General features: G+C 41.2%; 1 protein-coding gene across 16 annotated transcripts in view; it reads left to right on the top strand.

The window, feature by feature from the left end:
* KMT2C (lysine methyltransferase 2C) overlaps positions 1-20,621 on the top strand; it is a 151,638-nt gene that overhangs the window by 110,700 nt on the left and 20,317 nt on the right. For all 16 annotated transcript variants that reach the window (XM_083466464.1, XM_083466455.1, XM_083466454.1 and 13 more), the window contains 16 exons: positions 1,174-1,311; positions 1,454-1,486; positions 1,572-1,697; positions 2,720-2,858; positions 3,090-3,304; positions 3,572-3,645; positions 4,508-4,690; positions 5,955-7,988; positions 8,666-8,970; positions 9,695-11,481; positions 12,993-13,104; positions 13,494-13,572; positions 14,046-14,109; positions 14,772-15,004; positions 16,982-18,664; positions 19,845-20,057. In XM_083466464.1, the coding sequence (XP_083322590.1) occupies positions 1,174-1,311; positions 1,454-1,486; positions 1,572-1,697; positions 2,720-2,858; positions 3,090-3,304; positions 3,572-3,645; positions 4,508-4,690; positions 5,955-7,988; positions 8,666-8,970; positions 9,695-11,481; positions 12,993-13,104; positions 13,494-13,572; positions 14,046-14,109; positions 14,772-15,004; positions 16,982-18,664; positions 19,845-20,057 (7,418 nt within the window). The remainder of the gene's footprint in view (positions 1-1,173; positions 1,312-1,453; positions 1,487-1,571; positions 1,698-2,719; positions 2,859-3,089; positions 3,305-3,571; positions 3,646-4,507; positions 4,691-5,954; positions 7,989-8,665; positions 8,971-9,694; positions 11,482-12,992; positions 13,105-13,493; positions 13,573-14,045; positions 14,110-14,771; positions 15,005-16,981; positions 18,665-19,844; positions 20,058-20,621) is intronic.

The following is a 20,621-nucleotide window of genomic DNA, read 5'->3' as shown; positions in this document are numbered from 1 at the left end:
CTAAGGGAGAGAGAGGCCTTTACAGTAGGAGCACCCCAGCTATGGATTGACCTCCCTAGGGACGCTCACCTACACTTGCCTTGGTGTCATTTTGGTGCCAGGCAAATATCTTTTTTTATTTTCCTATACTTTTTAATCTCTTTCAGCTTTCAGCTGTTTCTATTCTCAGCAACTGTTTTTATGCTGTATTTGTACTTTCATAGTATCATTGTTACTGAATGTTAAATTGTTTTATTTCCTGTTGTGAGCTACCCTGAGAATATTATTACAAGGTGACCTATATAAATACTGTGAATAAATAATGTAAGTAAAAAAACACACAAAAAACCAGACAGAATCCAGATTTAGATCAGTTATGGAATAGATGAAGTACTACAGGTTCTAATATACAGAAAGCAGTTCAGAGAGGAGATGGAGATATATTTTGAAGAGCCTGGAGGGAAGTCTCTCTTTTACTGTAACTGATGACAGACGCCATTCCAGGAAGTACAGAACCAGGAAGTGACTTGCGACAAAAAACTACTACTGTGTAATATATAGGAGAAAAGGCCAAGCAGAATGTTGTTTTTTGCTGAGCATCCCCAGAGCCAAAGGTGGAAAGAGACACAAGAATGTTTCTGGCAAACCACACCTAACATCTGAGGATAGCGCCTTGGGCAGAAGCCCCCAGTGTATTCTTGGCTCTCTTTGGCAAATGTTCTTCTTCACTAGAAAAGGTAGTAAATTGCAGAATCTTACAAAGAGGGTAGAGTCATCCAGTTCTGCAGGCTATTTTTGTTTCACCAGATTTAGACACAATATTAAGTTCTCTGTAAATGTATCTATATCAGTTCTAAAGAAAATATTTCCTCCTTCAACTATTCCAGAGACAGTTTTGTAGTGTCCATAGGTTAACTCTTACCTGCTGATGAATATTTGCAAAGAAACCTCTAATGTTAAAATAATCCAATCACTTGTTGGAATTGTTAAGTTCTTAATACCAGGAGAGGCTTATGATTCACGATAATATTCAGTCAGGTTTGCAAAACCTTTGTTTCTTAGACCAAACGAGTTTTTTAGTTGGGTGTGTTATAGAAAAATATGCTTCAAATATATTTTCCAAGCAGTTGTTAAACTAGGCACCTCAGCTTATTGCTGGTCTTTTAGTTAAAACCATACTTTTCCTTCCATCAGCTGGACTAGATATTGGACCCATATCGGATGATCCATCCTCTATACCTCCACAAAGCGTCAGTCAGAGTTCACGGCCACTGAGTGAAGAACAGTTAGATAGAATCCTGAGCCCTGAACTGGACAAGATGGTCACAGATGGTAAATGTTTCTTTTATATCATTGCCTCATGAAGGATCTTCTTTTTAGATTTACTTCGTGCTTGGTTTTAATTAGTTGCAATTGCCACAATTCACTGTTCGTATATGTTTGCTAATGTTTCTGTTGATTTTACTTTGTTCAGGTGCAATTCTTGGCAAACTGTACAAGATTCCAGGTATGTTCTCTTGCTTTTTAGTATCATTTTATGAAGCTTACTAAATGCAACCGTACCTTATATACTCACATGCAGTGTTTTGCAGAGCTGGGAGGAAAGGATGTCGAAGACCTATTTACTGCTGTACTGAGCCCTTCAGCTACTCAGTCAACTCCTTTGCCACAACCCCCACCACCGCCACCTCCTCAACTCATGCATTTGCATAATCAAGGTTTGTTTATTATCTTTTTTTGAAAAATAAAAAATAAAAATGCAGCTGCTAGCAATTCACACACAATTCAGTGATTGTCACCCAGTCTTGTGAAAAGTGGAAGCTAGAGTATTGTTTTTGTAATTCTTTTTATCAATAAAATTATCCTATAAGGGTGGATATGTTTCTTTTGATACAGCCTGTCTCCTGTCTACCTAGGACAGTAGTGAACAACCTGTGGCCTGGTGGCTGCATCCAGTCCTCTAGTTAGAGAAGGGCCACTCTTTCTTTCTCTACCAAGTTGTATGTGTATGTGTGAGAGAGAGGTAGAAAGAGGAAGAAAAGGTGGCAGAGAACATTCTTCGGTGCTGCAAATTCCATCCACTTTTGTCTCTTCTCTTCCCTGCCCCACAGTCGCTCAGCTCCTGGCAAATTCTCCCTGAAGAAAGCCAGCCCTTGACAGATTCCCTGCCCCCGCTACTTCATTGGTTCCCACCCCTGTACCCAAGGATGCCTGGCCAACATCTTTTCAGCTCCTCCTGGCTCCAGCCAAGGAATAAGGAACATTGTATGTTCCTGAAACCAAACATTGTCTCCTGTACAGCATCCCAGAACCCAGAAAACAATGCCAAAACAAGGCTTTAGTCTGCAAAATAGCATGATGTGAGAGGCAGAGTTATTTGAGCTTAGTCCCTAGGTGTTATCTTCTTTCAAAGTCTTCAAAACAGAGTAAAATTTTTGAATGTTTAATATTTGGTGTATGCAGAAAATGTCCCTTCAAATGCTTTAGTTTAGTACTGTGAAATAGTGAAGCAGAGTTTTAGTTTGCTTTTCACATGCAAAGTACTACTATTACATTTTATTTTTCCTGAGTATTGGCTTTCAGATAGTAATCAGTTTTTTAATTATGATATTTTAGATTGTTCAAGTTATTGTGCTTTATGGTATTGTGAGCCACCTTGGGTGGGCTATGTCCTAAAAGCCTGTATGTAAATAAATTACTATAAATAAATATTATTTGTGTTTTCAACTTTTCTTTAAAGGAGAGAATGCATTTTCAAGAGTTCCACTTATAAATGGCCTAATTGGACCAAGCCCCCATCTCCCTCGTACAACTTTGGTTCCGGGAGGAGGTATAGGCTCATTTTCTACAATAGCACAGCCACCATACACAGACACAAGGTGAGTAAAATGGAATAATTTGATATATCCTCTACTTCAGCATCGCTATAATGATATTCATTGAACCTATAATGATGCTAACGAGTTGGGCTCTCTGATTTCTCTTCTTCCCGGGTTTTAGAGTAACCAAAATTATTAATTTTGAGGTGTTGCTATTTGTGTGTGTTTGTTGGAACAATGTATTTCTGTTTACTGAAATGAACAAATCCCTATTTTGCTTTGCTTTGCCAGGGATAAGAATACAGCATTTAATGCGGTGATGAATGATCCCACCAGTTCTTGGGTTCCTTCTGCTACACCACTGGATGGTGAAGGTGATACCATGTCTAACGCGCAGAGAAGCACTCTTAAGTGGGAAAAGGAAGAAGCACTTGGTGAAATGGCAACTGTAGCACCTGTTTTGTACACAAATATCAATTTTCCAAATCTAAAGGAGGAGTTCCCAGGTATGTTATAAATTGTATAATCATAAAATTGGAAGGAACCTTAAAAAAATCTTATCTAATCCAACCTCTTGCCAGTACAGGAAGTCCACTGAGTTAAACCTTGCATTACAAATCTGTTAGGAACCAATCTTATTTCATAAAGTTCAGCTTTTCTGAATTCTGAAAAAGGCAACAGTTTCATGTTTACTGTTTACTGATGCATTGATGATATTCCAAATCAATGCAAAATAACAAAATCTTACTCCTTTTTCTCCTCTGCATTCTCAGATTGGACTACAAGAGTGAAGCAAATTGCTAAATTGTGGAGGAAAGCAAGCTCACAAGAAAGAGCTCCATATGTGGTAATGAGTATTTGCCATTTTTGTTGAAACAGAAAAAAAAGTTATGCCTCTGATTTCCATTAATTAGTCTAAAAGTATTGTAAGTTTTAAAACTGCTATAAAGCACACTGCTTCTGCAAAGTGCATTTTACATACATGAATTTCAGTTAGTTTTCTTAATTTGCTTTTTATGCATTTGGGGCCATACTTACTTTCTTCTGACTGCTGTTTTGCATCTCTAAAAACCTAGTGTTGAATTTGCACACTAAACTTTTAAAAAACTGACAGGATGATTTGATCCTCTGGAAAAGTAAAGATCATGAACATCACCCGGAAATTAATTCCTATAGCTGTTTTTAAATGGTTAAACTGATTATATTATTAACTGAAATGATGTCTGTTGTTTTTTAATTTCCCATTTGCTCTGTTTAGTGCTTACAGTGGTTAGCTTGATGTCGGATATTGTCCCAATTCTCTTCATATGTTTCATGAAATAGTGAAGCTGCTGTTGGTGCAAAACACATGGATAGGACTCTCTTTCTTGTACTGTTTTCAGTGTGTGTGTGTGTGTGTGTGTGTGTGTGTGTGTGTGTTTTGCTAACTGCACCTTTGATATGACATAGGTGCATTAACCTTACTTTGTGTGTCTAGGAAGATTAGTAGTTCACAAGTACCATAAGACTCTTTGTTTTTGCTACAACAAACAAACATGGCTACCTTTCTGGAAATGTAACCGAAGGTGTCCTAGTTTCTTGTTTCCTATGTGAAATTTATTCAAACCCTGTAAACCGTTTGTGGGTATTGTGTTGGTAATAAAGAATGGCATCACTTCCAATATCCGTCTAAACAAGTCTAAAAAATTACATGTGTGCTTGTTTTGCAGCAAAAAGCCCGAGATAATAGAGCTGCCTTGCGGATCAACAAAGTGCAGATGTCTAATGATTCCATGAAAAGGCAGCAGCAGCAGGATAGCATTGATCCAAGCTCTCGTATCGACACTGAACTCTTTAAGGACCCATTAAAGCAGAGGGAATCAGAGCATGAGCAAGAGTGGAAATTTAGACAGGTATGTTGCATTTGGTCTTTGATTCCCCCTTTTGTCTAGTACAGCTGTAGAAAGAGCTGCCCTTAATTAACATCAGATGCTAGAAAAGGAAATAGTAGCTTATCATATACTTTGTATATGGGCTGTGTACAGCAAGTATAGGTGGCCTTTGAAGTGACATCTACATAATCCTAGCACCTTAACTGAGAATTCTCAATTTAAAGTAACAAAAAGTGGGGCTAAAATTAAACTTCCTCCATTTGCTACCGTTTTGTGACTGGCTCCATCCCCGTACCTCCTCTATGTAGACTGGTAGGCCTCAGTAAGTTTTAGGCCCCTCAAACTGGCCCTGTGGTTAGAGAGTTTAAGAAGCCCCGCCATACTGCAGATGCCTGAAGACCTCAAAGCCATTTCATAGTTCAGCTTCTCGGTGAGGCACCACATGTGTAGAAGGTACCGTATTTTTTGCTCTATAAGACTCACTTTTTCCCTCCTAAAAAGTAAGGGGAAATGTGTGTGCGTCTTATGGAGCGAATGCAGGCTGCGCAGCTATCCCAGAAGCCAGAACAGCAAGAGGGATTGCTGCTTTCACTGCACAGCGATCCCTCTTGCTGTTCTGGCTTCTGAGATTCAGAATATTTTTTTTCTTATTTTCCTCCTCCAAAAACTAGGTGCGTCTTGTGATCTGGTGCATCTTATAGAGCGAAAAATACAGTAATTCTCAGGTCATGAGCATTTGTAGAGGCTACTCGTAACTATTACAAATGAATGAAGGATTATTTCCACATGGTGTTTCACAAGAAAGTTAGCAGGTTTTTCCGCACTAGTGAAATAAAATGTCATTTTGATAGTCAGTGCATTTAGCATATGTAGACCAATGTATTGTGAGCTGCATGCTATGTTAGCTCATGTGCCAAACCACCATAGGGATAATTTTGTGTGACATAAGAAACTCAGAATAGGACCTTTAAAAATAAAGTTCAGAAGCCTCTGGTACTTTCACCTTGGATGGAATGTCCAAGGAAGTTATACAGTGTCCCTGTATCTTTTAACAGAGGTTGTCTTTCTTCTTCAAATTTAAGTATATATTCTCAGAGATCTGCACGTTTGATATCAGTCATTTGGAAGCCTGCATAAATAATATACATATTAGAAATAATTGGCCCCATATCCTTAATTTGTTGGAACTTTTCAAATGACCTTAAAATGTGCTTATGAATTCTTCACTATTGTTTGATTTCCTGATAGTTATAATGCAACCTGGTTTTTTCCTTTCCTAAAACAGCAAATGCGTCAGAAAAGTAAACAGCAAGCTAAAATTGAAGCAACACAGAAACTTGAGCAAGTGAAAAATGAGCAGCAGCAACAGCAGCAACTGCAACAACAACTTGGGTCACAGCAGCTTTTGAACCAGTCAGGTTCAGACACACCTAGTAGTGGGATTCAAAGTCCTTTAACCCCTCAGACTGGCAATGGAAGTATGTCTCCTGCACAACAGACATTATATACAAAACAGGTTCCTGGTACCCCTACTTCTACACCTTCTGATGTTTTCTTAAAGCCACAGGCCCCACCTCCACCTGCGACACCAAATAGAATGCCTGTTCAAGATGCACATTGCCAGGCACCATCACAACAGATGTTTCCTCCTTGCTCCTCTACCAGACCACCTTCTCCTGTTGACCCTTATGCAAAAATGGTGGGAACTCCTAGGCCACCACCTGTTAACCAAAATCAAAACTTTGTCAGAATAAATTCTGTTACATCGGTAGATATCTGTCCACCCCCTTCACCCCTATCCAGGCCAGCTCAGGCATCTGAATCAACAGGGAGCAGGCCATCACCTGTCAGAGATTCATGTTCTTTGTCTCCAGTCAACAGTGACCCTTATGCAAAAGCTCCTGATACACCCAGGCCTACAATGGGAACGGAACCTTTCTCCAAACCTTTGGGAATATCAAGATCACCTTTAATTGCAGAACAACCAGGGAAAGGATCTTTATCAGTGGCAAACAGCGACCCCTTTGCTAAACCACCTCCAAGAACAGATGCGTTTCAAAGGCCCCGGATGTCTCCTGCTGACTCATATGCACGCCCACCATTGACTCCCATTCCTGCTGTTGAGGGAAGTCCTGGCCCATTTAAAACTCCAATGCGCCCAACTCAGTCCCCACAAGATCCGTACGCTTCAATGCCACCAACCCCACGGCGCATGTCTGTGGACCCCTACGAACGGCCTGTTTTGACACCAAGGCCAGTAGATAGCTTTTCACACAATCCATCTAATGACCCATATAGTCAGCCTCCTCTGACTCCGCATCCAGCAATAAAAGAGACTTTTGCCCACCCACAAAGAGTAGTGCGAAACCAGGGTGATTCTTTTTCTCAGTCTGGAACTATTTCAAGGGCAGTTGCTCAGGACCCTTATGCCCAGCCTCCGGGTACTCCTCGGCCTGTTGCAGATCCCTACGCCCAGCCTCCGGGTACCCCTCGGCCTGTCTCAGATCCCTACGCCCAGCCTCCGGGTACCCCTCGGCCTGTCGCAGACCCCTATGCCCAGCCTCCGGGTACTCCTCGGCCTGTCGCAGACCCCTATGCCCAGCCTCCGGGTACTCCTCGGCCTGTCGCAGACCCCTACGCCCAGCCTCCGGGTACTCCTCGGCCAGTCACAGACCCCTACGCCCAGCCTCCGGGTACTCCTCGCCCCACTGCTGTTGACCCATACATGCATCAGCCACTCACACCAAGACCTGCACAGACTGGAGACTTATTTGCTCAGGTTTCAGCTAATCAAAGGCATTCTGATCCATATGCCCAACCGCCAGGTACACCAAGGCCGGTTAGTAGTGATCCATATTCTCAACCACCAGCAACACCAAGGCCTGGAATTCCAGAACCTTACAGTAGACCAGCCCTAATGTCAAATCGTGATCCTTATCTGCAGGCATCACAGAACAGGACCTTACCTGGGACATTTGTAAGGCCATCAGATCCGTGTTCTCAGCCTCCAAAGCTATTGGGACCTGCTGCGACAGATTCTTTTAGCCATGCTTCAACAGCACCACCTTGTGATCCTTATGATCAACCTCCAATGACTCCAAGACCTCAGCCAGAAACTTTTGGAACTGCTCAGCTTCCCCACGATGTTGCAGATCAGCCAAGATCTGGATCCGAGGGGAATTTGGGCTCATCTGCAAACTCTTCCATGAGCTTGCAGGGAAAACAGTTCCCCCAAGCTTCTCCTGGCCCAGTACCAACAGCTGGAGCAACAAATACACAGACCACAATGTCTCAGGCCGATGCAGAAAAAATAAGACAAGTGAGTTTACTGTTGAATAACGTGCTTGTGAAAACCATGAGATGCCAGAGTTGATAGAACTTATCAATTGTGGCTGTGTTGTATCAGTAAATCATTTCTTTTATACTATAAGATGCAGGTATTTTGTATTCTGTGGCAGTAGTCTTATCATCAGTATCAGGACTTTAACACTGTCTGTATCCTAGTGAAACCACTTCAGGGTTTACTGGTGACTACAAAGCCCTGAACAACATAGAACCGAGATACCTGAAGGAACACGTATTCCTTTATTTTCCTTCCTCTGCCAGGGAGGCCCTTCTGCTTGTCCCATCTCTTGAGGGGTACTCAGTTACACAAAATAGGATCTTCTTAGTAGTGACACCCCAATTGTAGAATAATCTCCCCCTCGAGATAATGGCTGGTGCGGACATTGTTTAGTGTTTTTAGCACTAGCTAAAAGCTCATCTCTTCCTTCAGGCTTCTGATGCAGAGAGGGGAACTGATTTTGTGATATTAATACTGGAAGGAGATATGTGTTACTTATGTGCTTTTTCTATGTTCTTCTAATCTTTTATTTACTGTTTGTTCTGTTTTGATGTTTCATTATGTATATAACCTGTCCTGGGATTGCTTGCTGATAAAGGGTGGGATAAGAATGAAATAAATAAATGAGCTGAATTGTTTTTGTTCTCTGTCAGCGCCAGAAATTACGTGAGATTATTCTGCAGCAGCAGCAACAAAAGAAGAATGCAATCCGTCAAGAGAAAATGCCACAAGAGCCTACCATAGCACCTCATGCAGGATCTACTCAACCATGGCAGCAGCAAGAAAATCTGAACCAGATTTTTAACAGGCCTCCTCCTCCGTATCCTGGGAATATTAGGTCAGCCATTGTCCCTCCCAGCGGACTGAGGTTCACAGGTTTTCCCATCGATGGGCAGTTTAATAGACCCCAATTTCCAGGAGATATGGGTGGAATGGCAATGAGACCTCATGGAATTAGGTATACTTCTTGATTTATCTATATGTTTTAAGTGTTGGTTATATTAAGTGACCCTTTAAAAATGTTCCGGTTTAAAATTATATCTTAATGTAATGCCGCAAACACATTAAAGGCTACACTCAATCACTTTATCAAACCTGCTGAACATTGGCTTTTCTGTGAAAAACAACGAAGCAGGGGCAAAAATATGTGACCTCTTCAAGTATCTTTAATTTCAAAATTGTTCTACAAGTAGGTTTAAATTCTTTAGTGCAAAATATATGACAGAACAAAGGTATGTTCCGGGCAGTAATGAGGCTCTATTGAGACTGTAGGTTTAAGGGCAGACTATAAATAATATATTGCAAACTTGTATTTCCTTATCGCAGTAAATGCTTGTTTAGCCCAGATAATACATGGATTAGCCTGAAACTTGATTTTTTTCACTTGTTTTTCTTGATTATTTCAGTAGTTATGTAAATTGCCTTAATTTAAACCAGTCCACTCTGTTTTGACACCTACTCTGGATTTCATCAAAATATGAAGATAAGCATGTATTGCTACTTTAGATGTAATGAACATCTAGTCCAATAATTTGTTTCATTAACAGCCAGTCAGAATGTAAATTGGATGGCAAAGGTGTCACTTCAATTTATTCAAAAGATATAATATCCCACAAAATTGATTTGTTGTGTAAACTTTCTACAATGTGCAATCCAAGTCAACCAAATATTTTTTCCCCCAGATTTGGTTTTTCTGGAGGTGGTCATGGTCCTCCACCCTGTCAAGAACGTTTCCTTGGGCCTCCCCAGCAAATGCAACGTGCTGGAGTTCCACCACAACTCAGAAGATCAATTGACATGCCTAGACTCCCTAACAAGCCACAAATGGGCAACCCTATTGGACTCTCACAGCATTTCCCACCACAAGGTATTCAGGTTCAACAGCACAACATCATGGGGCAGGCATTTATTGAGCTCTGTCACAGAGCACCCGAAGGCAGGCCGAGACTTCCTTTTAATTCCTCATCAGCTGTTACGAACACAGTCCCCCAACATCAACAACATACAGGATTTGTACCTAGACAGGACTGTCAAGGCCCAAGACACCTAGAGCCCACAAGACGTACTTCTCAAAGCCTAAACAATCCATTGCATGTGGCAACTGGTTTGGAGCATTTACCGCCAGGTCAGCAAGCTATAGTGAATCCCAACCACCCACCTGTATTAGTCATGTGTTCTTTAGGTCATCCACCAGTTAATGATGCTTTTTCGGGAGGTTCTTTGCCAACAGCAACACCTACTGAGGCAGCAAGTGACTTACAGATTCCCAACCAACCCACTGATGGATTAGAAGAAAAGCTTGATCCTGATGACTCCTCTGTAAAAGATTTAGATGTCAAGGACCTTGAGGGTGTTGAGGTTAAAGATTTAGTTGACGAGGACCTTGAAAATCTAAATCTAGACCCAGAAGATGGCAAAGGAGATGAACTGGACACATTAGATAATCTTGAAACAAATGATCGCCACCTTGATTACCTCCTAAGATCAGGCGAATTTGACATAATTGCCTACACTGATCCAGACCACGATTTGGGTGACAAAAAAGGTATGTTTAGTGAGGAGCTAGATCTTAATGTCCCCATAGATGAAATACAAGGCAAAGCAGAAGATACTCAGCAAAAGCAGCAGGATGAAAAACCTGCCACTCCTACAGCACTGTCTCCTCAGAAAAAAACGGCTGAAGTCAGTGAAATTAAAACAGAAGTTATGTCTCCAAACACATTAGAAGAAACTAAATCTGAAAGTGAAAAAAGAGATGTAAGTGTGGCATCCTCTGGCGCTCAGTTTATGACTGAAACAGAGTTACATGATGGAGAGGCAACATCTGTGATGCCCCATAATGTGGAATTACCTGGCAAAACAAATATGAATGAGGAAATCACTGTTCCCAGCTCAGATACTGTTCCAGGCCCTGCTCCAACATCAGCTCAAGGTTCTTGCAATATCTCTGGATCCACTCCTGTTCTTACAAGTTTGTTAGCTAATGAGAATTCAGAAAACCCTGATGTCGGGCCTCTGGGCTCTCCGCCTAATCCACAGCCAGCAGCACAAATCAACCCTGTTTCAAGTATGCCGCAAACTTTAATGACATCTGCTGGTCAAACCATGGAAAATACTGTACCTAATGTGAACATGGTTCCACAAATAAGCCATAACTTCTCACAAGGGACGGCGGTAAATCCAGCCTTTATTCCTGGCCAGACAGCTAATAGCTTTGGGGCAGTGCAGCCTGGTAATCAAACTGTGCCTGCTGTAAATCGACCCGGCCCCAGTGGTATGCCTGGGCCACAGCCGATGATGATTCCACAAACATTAGCCCAGCAGCAAAATCGAGAGAGGCCTCTTCTGCTAGAAGAACAGCCTCTTCTGCTGCAAGATCTTTTGGATCAAGAAAGGCAAGAGCAGCAGCAGCAGCGACAGATGCAAGCCATGATTCGCCAGCGTTCAGAGCCATTTTTCCCTAACATTGGTATGTTTTTGTTTTTTCTTTGATAATGCTAAGTGCGATAGAAACCAACAACCATAGACCGTATTTTTCCTTGTATAACAACAATTTTGGGTGACTCAAAATTAAGAAAATACACTCGGCACTATCCGTGTATAAGACGACCCCAATTTTAAACATTATTTTAACATAAAAAAGCCTAGTCTTACACATGGTAAAGTACTTGGAATGTCCACCATTTGATAAAATTTATTATCTCTATTGTGTTTCCTAATTTGTTTAATCTGTATGTAGAAAAAAAGAAAATAGAAATTGCAATAGGTCCGAGAGGTTTTCTGTTCCTACAGGGAAAGTGTGTATTCGGAATCCGATAGACATAGCTTGCTGAGCAGCTGAAAGCGTGGATTATAGAAGCCGAAATATTCATCTGGTGCCTAGCCTGAAACAATGCTGTCAACTTCAATTGAATTTTGGGGGTGGGGGGCTGCCAGTCCATTTTTACTGGCCCTCCTAGTATAGGAAGGAGGAATATGAGTGGGAATTTGAGTGAGAAGTAAAGGTGAAGGGAAGAATTTGGGATAAGGTGCAGCATATTAGGTGTCTTCCACAAGGGCAAGAGCAAATATGCTTCTTCATTCTGCCAAACTCTGTTCATGTTCTCTATTTGCATATGCATTCAAGAGTGTGTGTGTTTCTGTTCAATTGGATTGGGCAAGCAGCTGCAGATCAGTTACATTGCCACTCCTTATAACCACATTCCCCACTGGTATATTCTGTTTCCAAACTCCAGTTAATATATTAGTATTCTTATTGTCATTGTATATTCTTTGTTTTGGATTCAGAGCATGGTATAACATGCTCTGCAGGTGTGAGAATGGCAAAAACTTACTTTTGCTATTCTCATAAGGCCAAGAATGTCATGTCAGCAAGTCAGTTAGGGAGAGATCACTGCTCCAGCTCTCACTTCAATTTATTGAAATTTGTATACTCAGTTGAAGCAAGCCAGTAAGAGGAAATCCTTGAGAAAAGACTCTGTCATGAAGGCAACAGGTAGAGTAAAAACCTCAAAGCAAATACATGGGTAGGTGAAAGCAATCTACACAGTCCATTACCAGGCATCCTTTCCTCTCTCCCTCCAGCACTATGGTTACTTCTCTTGCAGACAAGGTATTATGCTGCTGGCACCAGCTCAGGGCTGGTATAAAGAGGGAAAATGGCACCTAAGAGAACTGCTTCTGTCTAAAACATTCCCTATGATGCCTATCAGCATTCTAGCATCAATCTATTAGAGTCACCCTGTCTTAATGTAGGTTGAACCAATTATTAAGTGTGAATTTCTAAAAGACCTATAGTAACCACATTAAATTGTCTTTAAAAATAATTGAAGTGTCAGTGGGCCAAGTTTTTCTGTCATAATTATGAAACTTTTAAAAATGGGCTTCAACAGGTTAGCAGTGGTGAACAAATGATATGCTTCTCCACACTGGCTATTTTATATAATGAATACTTATTCTTCTTAAATTTTGGTTTCATAGATTTTGATGCAATCACTGATCCTATAATGAAAGCGAAAATGGTGGCTCTGAAAGGGATCAATAAAGTAATGGCACAGAACAATATGGGCATGCCACAAATGGTCATGAACAGGTAGGCAAAGATTGTGACTATTTTAGCTTCTCTTAGATATCAGCATGAGTTTCCGCTCACTGAAATTTCAGGTTATTCTGATAGCTGTTACCTTCCTTGGGAGATTAACAAAGTAAATTTTAGCATTAATTTTACCATTAATCATTAATTTTCTATTTTGTGATTCATGTCATACACACAAACAGCTGTATTCCTCTGCACATAGCAATAACTCTGTGGTATGCAGAAAAGGGCAGGGGCTGGGAAGGTGAAGCAACAGACTGTGCATGCCCAGGAGCACACTGTTTCCCTTCTGAGATTAGTTTATATCAAAATCTCATATTATTAACACTTCATTAATTTTAGCTGTAAAACAAATCCAAAATGTGATTTTATTTACCCATTACTAGATTTGCCTTTATGGGTCAAGCAGTGCCAGGAGTACCAAGTGGTGAAAGCCAGAATCTTGTCCAGCAAGCAATCACACAGGTAACGTGTCCTGAAATTTGAAGTAAAGCAGATTTTCGTAAGTGGAATTGTGGTTTAAAAGCTGCTGTGCTATAATGGATAGAGCATTCAGACAAACCTGCATCCATATCCACAGCCACTAATGTTTTCATGAGTTGAGTAAGTCTCTGGCCTGAAACCCTAGACATTTGAATTGTTGTCCTTACCTGATATGAGCAGGTGAGTTGCACTGTTACACCTTATTGCAATGATCATCTCTTTGTCAGAGGAGCTCATCATCCCACAAGGGAAGCAGGATGTTTTCTGGACTGGGTCCATAACTATGCCACAACCTATAACCCAAACCCAGTAGCAGCAGCCTCTTGACCACGTGTTGAATGTAGCCTGAGTGCAGAAATATGTTTCTTGTGCACAGATTCCCATTCCTCACAGCTTCAGAGCAACTGTAAAACAGAATTTTGTTTAACGCACTCTGTTTCTCCCCCACTTTCAAGGATGGAAACCTAACACCGCAGATGTCTAGGCCCAACCCTCCAAATTTTGGTCCTGGTTTTGTAAGTAAGTATAAAACTCTCATAAACTGATATTAGACTTTGAAGCCAACTCCATGGGCACATATTATATTTCAGAACACACACAGCTTATTTGCAAGCCTATTCAAAAACAATAATTGAATTATGACACAATTAACTGAAATATTCTGAGCCAGTGCATAATAAGCTTTTGAAATGTGACAACCTACCGAACTTATAAAATGTGGAAAAACCAGTTGCAGAAACATCTCAGAATAATTAGCCTTGCTTAGATGATAATAATATTTGGGTAATAATAACCAACCTGACATTCATTTTCATATATATTTTATATAAACCTATTTTTAAAAGGGGAGAGAGATTTTGTAGCCCCATTGTCAGTTTCAAAGGAGTAGCACTTGATTCCTTGGTTAGGGTAAGAAAAGATTGGCCTTAAATTCTGCCTTGAAAGATGTTAATGCATACTTGCATGCTCCAGATTTTGTTGATGCTTTACATCCTCTTTTCTTATTCTATTCAAAATAATTTATTTTTTCTCTATTACAAAAAGAGAAAGGTGTTAATACTTGGTGGGGGGGGCTGATACGAAAGAAAATCCCTTCTTTTTGAAATCAGTTTGAAAATGAGATTTGTGAAAGTTTGCAAAACCTATGGTAAGAAAATTGATTTGTTGTGTTTTATCCTTAGATGATTCACACAGAAAGCAATATGAAGAATGGCTACAAGAAACACAGCAGCTGCTTCAGATGCAGCAGAAATTCCTTGAAGAGCAAATTGGAGCACACAGAAAATCAAAAAAGGCACTATCTGCAAAACAGCGCACTGCAAAGAAAGCTGGTCGAGAATTCCCAGAGGAAGATGCAGAGCAGCTCAAGCATGTTACTGAACAGCAGAGTATGGTTCAAAAACAGCTTGAACAGGTGAGAGTTTATCAATAACTAAATTGCAAGTGTTGCAACAGCAACAATTTTAAAACTGGCAAAAGAGGTGGTAGCAATTTTTTATAAAGAAACAAAAGTATAAGATTCAGAGCCACATAAGTATTTTTAGATTTTCACAAACTCCTGAATTATTGTCCCCTGTCAAAGCTATCATTTTTGAACAGGTTAGAGCAGGTTGCAGTATTCCCAAAATTTAAACCTGGTCTAGTCTAACCTTTGACTTGATTTTGGGACAAAAATGGTCTTGGCTGCCCACGTTCCTGGCCTGTGCCACAGAGCAGACAGAACAAATGCAACCATGTTGTTTCTCCTGGACCTCTGAGCAACATTTGATACCATCATCTATAGTACTCTTCTGGATAGCCTCTCTGGAATGAGCTTGAAGATATGATGGACTGGGCCTTTTCTGGAGAGGCGGATCCAGCAGGTGCTGCTGAAAGACTTCTGTTTCCCTGTGCTTTTAACATTTACATGGAGTCAGTGAGAGAGATTATCCAGAGGTTTGGGATGAGTGTAAATAGGTAAATATGAATACATGGTTATAGAGAAAAGCATAGCACACAGCTTTACCTTGCATTCCCATTTACTACCTGGGAGGTGGTAGAAATCCCGAACAGGTGTCTGCAGGCAGTTCTGGAATGGCAAACAAGCTGAAACATAATCCAGCTAAGATGGTACATTGATCCGGATGGTGGTTTTTAACTGGCTATGAATGGAGTTGCACTCTTTCTGAAGAGTCAGGTCTGCAGTTCAGGGGTTTTCTTGAACCCACTTTAGGTGTTCATAATGGGGCTTAAATAACCACACACAGTAGGGAGAGCATGAATAAGCACAATAACTCTCTCCCCCATCTCCATTGCCCTCCACATGTTCAAGGGTAACTATCTTTAGCAGTGAAGCCTCCTTTACTTGTGGAGACTCCTACTCATTTTGGGACCCTGATTTTCTAGTTGCCCATGAGCTGGGGGCAGGGGGAGTGGAGCTACATTAATGTAATATAATATAATACATACCAAATTAACAGATTTAAAGTCAATCAAATTTATTGTGGCATAAGGTTTCATGGACTAGTGTTCACTTTATCACAGGCATGAAGTGTTAGCCTCAGTTGATAGTAGGCAAAGGTGAATACATGGGTATAGAGAAAAGCATATTAATCTATATTTCCTCTTGGCTAGCAGGGCTTGTATGTTGGGTGACGGCTCCAGCTAACATACCATCCCTGCTAAGCCACAGGAAATCTACCCTTCAGGTGGGTCAGTTGTTCTGTTTCCCTTCAGCTAGCAGGGATGGTATGTTAGGTAGAGCCATAACCCAACATACCAGCCCTGCTAAGCTGAAAGAAATCTACCCTTCAGGTGCGCCAGTCATTCTTTTCTTTGCAGCTCAAATGTAGACAATATAAGGAAAAAGAGTGAATTTATATACAGTGGTGCCCCGCAAGACGAATGCCTCGCAAGACGGAAAACCCGCTAGACAAAAGGGTTTTCCGTTTTTGAGCTGCTTCGCAAGACGAATTTCCCTATGGGCTTGCTTTGCAAGACGAAAACGTCTTGCAAGTGTTCCGATTTTTTTTCGCTCCCCCCCCCTTTTTCTAAGCCGCTAATCCTTTAATAGCCGCTAAGCCTTTAATAGCCGCTAAACCGCTAATAGCGCTAATCTGCTAAGCCGCTAATAGGGTTGCTTTGCAAGACGAAAAAACCGCTAGACGAAGAGACTCGCGGAACGGATTAATTTCGTCTTGCGAGGCACCACTGTATCACAGAAATGAATATCAGTTAACTAATTTTAAAAAATAAAGAAAGAAAGTTTGTAAAATGTTGTGCCCAGTATTTTCTTAAATATTTTTTCATTGCTTATATATATTAAGGTTTGTTTTTTCGCAGAAGTCTCCAGCTTAAGAAACAGAAAATGTACTTTTATGGGACATCACTTAATAACATGCTTACATTGTAGATACGAAAGCAACAGAAAGAGCATGCAGAACTCATTGAAGAATATCGGATTAAACAGCAGCAATGTGGAATGGGACCCCATGCAATGATGCCAGGTATGCCTGCTCAGCCTGCAATGGTCACAGGAGGATCTCCACCAGCAGTGGGTCAGCAGAGTTTCCCAATGGTATCTCAACAGCTTCAGCATCAACAGCATGCTATAGTTGTTCCTGGACAACCCAATCCACCCAGAATGCCAAGTTTGCCTGGATGGCAACCGCCCAGCGCTGCTTCAGCACACATCCCACACAATGTACCAAGGATGCAGCCGCCAATGGCACAGTTGCCGGTGAATCCTGTTACTCCCACTTCTGTGTCAGCTCCTAGCTCAAATGTGCAGTCAGGGCCACCACCACGTGTAGAGTTCGATGACAACAACCCATTTAGTGAAAGCTTTCAAGAGCGTGAGCGAAAGGAGCGTTTGCGAGAGCAGCAGGAAAGGCAACGAATTCAGCTTATGCAGGAGGTGGATCGGCAGAGAGCTCTGCAGCAGAAAATGGAAATGGAACAGCACAGTACAATGGGCTCAGAATTAAATGCCAGAACTTCTTTGCCTCAAATACCGTTCTTCAATTCAGACCTACCTTGTGATTTCATGCGGCCTCCACGGCCTCCTCAACAATCTCCACAGCATCAACAGCAGCAGATGGGACCCATTATGCAGCAAGGACCTCTAAACTCCCCACCTCCTTCCAGCTTTCCGCAGTGTAGTGAGCGGCAGCCAGTGGGATCTTCCTCCTTTGTTCCCGATCCTCCCCCACTTCCAGACGGAAGTCCCCCTTTCCATTCTGTGAAGCAGCCACGTGGAAGCTTTTCACAGTACCAGGTTCGGCCTCCGTTTGCCACTGGTCTGCCTGGAGTTTCTCCTGGAACTGGCAGTGGTCCCCCCTGTGGTCAGGACGCCATGCCCCATGGAACAAACTTTCCTGGAACAAGTCAGTCTCTCATCCAGTTGTATTCTGATATCATTCCAGAGGAGAAGGGCAAAAAGAAAAGAACCCGAAAGAAGAAGAAAGAGGACGATGCTGAGTCGGTAAATACCCCATCAACCCCACATTCAGATATAACTGCACCCCCAACTCCAGTTGTTTCAGACGCTGTCTCCACCCCAACAGTTAGCACGCCTGGTGAACTTTCACGGCATCCAGGAGAATCGGAGGCAGAGGAGCTGCCAGGCTCATCACCTCCAAATGCTGCAGAGAGTCAGTCTTCCTTAGAATTGAAAAGTCAGCTCTCCAGTACTGATTTGCCACAAAACATATTGCCTGAGCAGCCAGGCATGAACCAGGAGACAGACAAGGACAAGACAGAGGCTTCCATGAGCATTCAGGAAATTAATCAGGAAAAGACAAGCGCTGATCAATGCCCTAGTGAGGCTGAGCCTAAGATGGAGAATGAAAATGGCATTAAAGTGGAAGAGGAGAAGGCTACTGTGCAGCCTTCCCCTTCTTTGCAGAATCAGGCACAACCTGAAAGCATTCCAGCAGCAAAAGGGGAATCAGGGAACGAACTCCTCAAACACTTGCTTAAGAACAAAAAATCCGCCTCTCTTTTCAAGCAGAAAGCAGAAAGCAGCTTACAGTCAGAAGAGAGCGCTAAGGAGAGCAAATTCGTGGGGAAACGGGATCCGATGGAAGGCAGCATGGTAACCAATTTTTATTATTAACATCCAAACTTAGAGGGTATTGGAAATGATGCAGCATTGTGTATTTATTGTAAATTTATTGTAAATTTAAAATAGCCCAGCCGCTAAGGATATGCCCTTAAAAAAACAAAGGCAGTACTGGTTGAACATGTTCCTCCTTCACAATGTTCTGTATATGGGCTTTCACCCCCTCTAGAGGTCATCGAGTAAAGCAGGAAATGGAGAAGTATGATTCAAAGGCAAACTCCACAGCCTTTGAATATATAGTTGCAACATCCCAGCCTTTACGCGTGACAAATATACAGAGCTACTCGCAAGCAACTGTTTTAGTGAATATCCAGTTTAGATGTGAGGAGAAGCTTAAGATTGTATGGAAAATTATAAACCTCAGTTTTCCTTTGATGTGCTGGATTATGGTCCCTGAACAGATACTATCATAAAGCAGTCATTTGTTTATATTAGATAAGGAACGTCAAAAGTTCTTGTATTTTTGATTTTAAGGTTTTTGTTAGCATTTGAGTCACACACTTACTCAAAATAAGTTAGTTTGAGCACAGTAATAAACTAGTGATATTCATTGATGAAGATATTCTGCATCTTAGAAAGAATAACTATAGTCATGCTGAACACTGAATAATATATTTTGGCAGCCAATTTAGTAATTCATAGCTAGCATATCTTCCAGGGAGTCACTCTTGTACATTCATAAACTCTTGCGCCTCCCAGAGAGAAACCTGCTGTTGTGAACTGATAATTGCACAATATTCTTGAAAACTGGATAAAACCAGTGATTGGAAGGTTTTGCTGCCATTAGCGCTCTGTTTGTATGTAAATAAATTATACTGATAATTTTAAAATGGCTTTTGTATTTGAACTTAAAAGCTATAATTTTTAATGACAGTGATTCTTGGTTTGACATTATTGGAATCTAAGATCAGAGAGCTTATTTGTGTCTGTGAAATATTACTGTAGAATGCTGGGGTTCTGATTTCATTAGGTGTGTATGCTTTGTCATTATTGCAGCCTGTCAAGAGCCTCTGGACATTGTTAAGCAAAACAACATGTTAACAAAAATACTAGGGCAGGAAGGAATCACATAGAAAGGGTGGCATTTCTCTAGCATGGGTGCAATTATATACTTCTAAACTTCACCCTCTGTTTCTCTTCACCCTCCTAAAAGCAATCATTAGGGAATCCATTGCAGGGTACATTTGGATGTGGTAACAGCCAGCTTCAGAGAGCAGATTTAGGACATGAAATGAAAAAACAACGAAATAAACGAACTCAGAGGGCGGGTGAGAAGGCAGCACCTCGATCTAAGAAGAGAAAAAAAGAGGAAGAGGAAAAGCATGCTATTTATCCTAACACCGAAACATTTATGCAGTTAAAACAGGTGAGCACTGAAGGGGTAAAGAGCTTAAAGACTGAAGATATATTATGTCACTGACTATACTGAGCACCGTAATGTTTAGGGTATTTTTTTAGTATGCTTGTTTATTCACAGTAGTTGATAACCTAGAAATACACGTATTTATATTTTTTGCCTACAATGCACATCTACATTTATTGTGATGCATGATGGTGCTGACATATTTGACTTGTTGCCCCCTGCAACATAATGTCAGTGTTTTAGGGATTGCTTATGCATAGGGTCTCCATGTATACTTTCATGTCATATTTCAGAATGATGACTAGAAGCCCCAGAAGCATAAAAGACACTGAGGGAATGTGACAGCATATATTTATATTGTCTCTAAATGAGTGAGTCAGCACAGTTTTGATGCCACCATGCCCACTTAGATGTCTCTTCCAATGGTCCAGTTTTGTAATTCTCTCAAAAGGAATCCCCCAAGGGGGCTTCATGTATCAAAAACCAGGCAGCTCATGTTAGTTGATTTCAGATAACTCATCCAGCTGAGCAAAGTTAGGGTGAATTTTCACAGTTGTTGGGAGTGTT

Source organism: Podarcis liolepis, assembly GCF_965112155.1.
Source record: "Podarcis liolepis genome assembly, chromosome: 12".
In the NCBI taxonomy this organism is placed as follows: Eukaryota; Metazoa; Chordata; class Lepidosauria; order Squamata; family Lacertidae; genus Podarcis; species Podarcis liolepis.
Note: the sequence above shows the minus strand (reverse complement) of the source record. Positions and strands in the feature narration are given on the sequence as shown.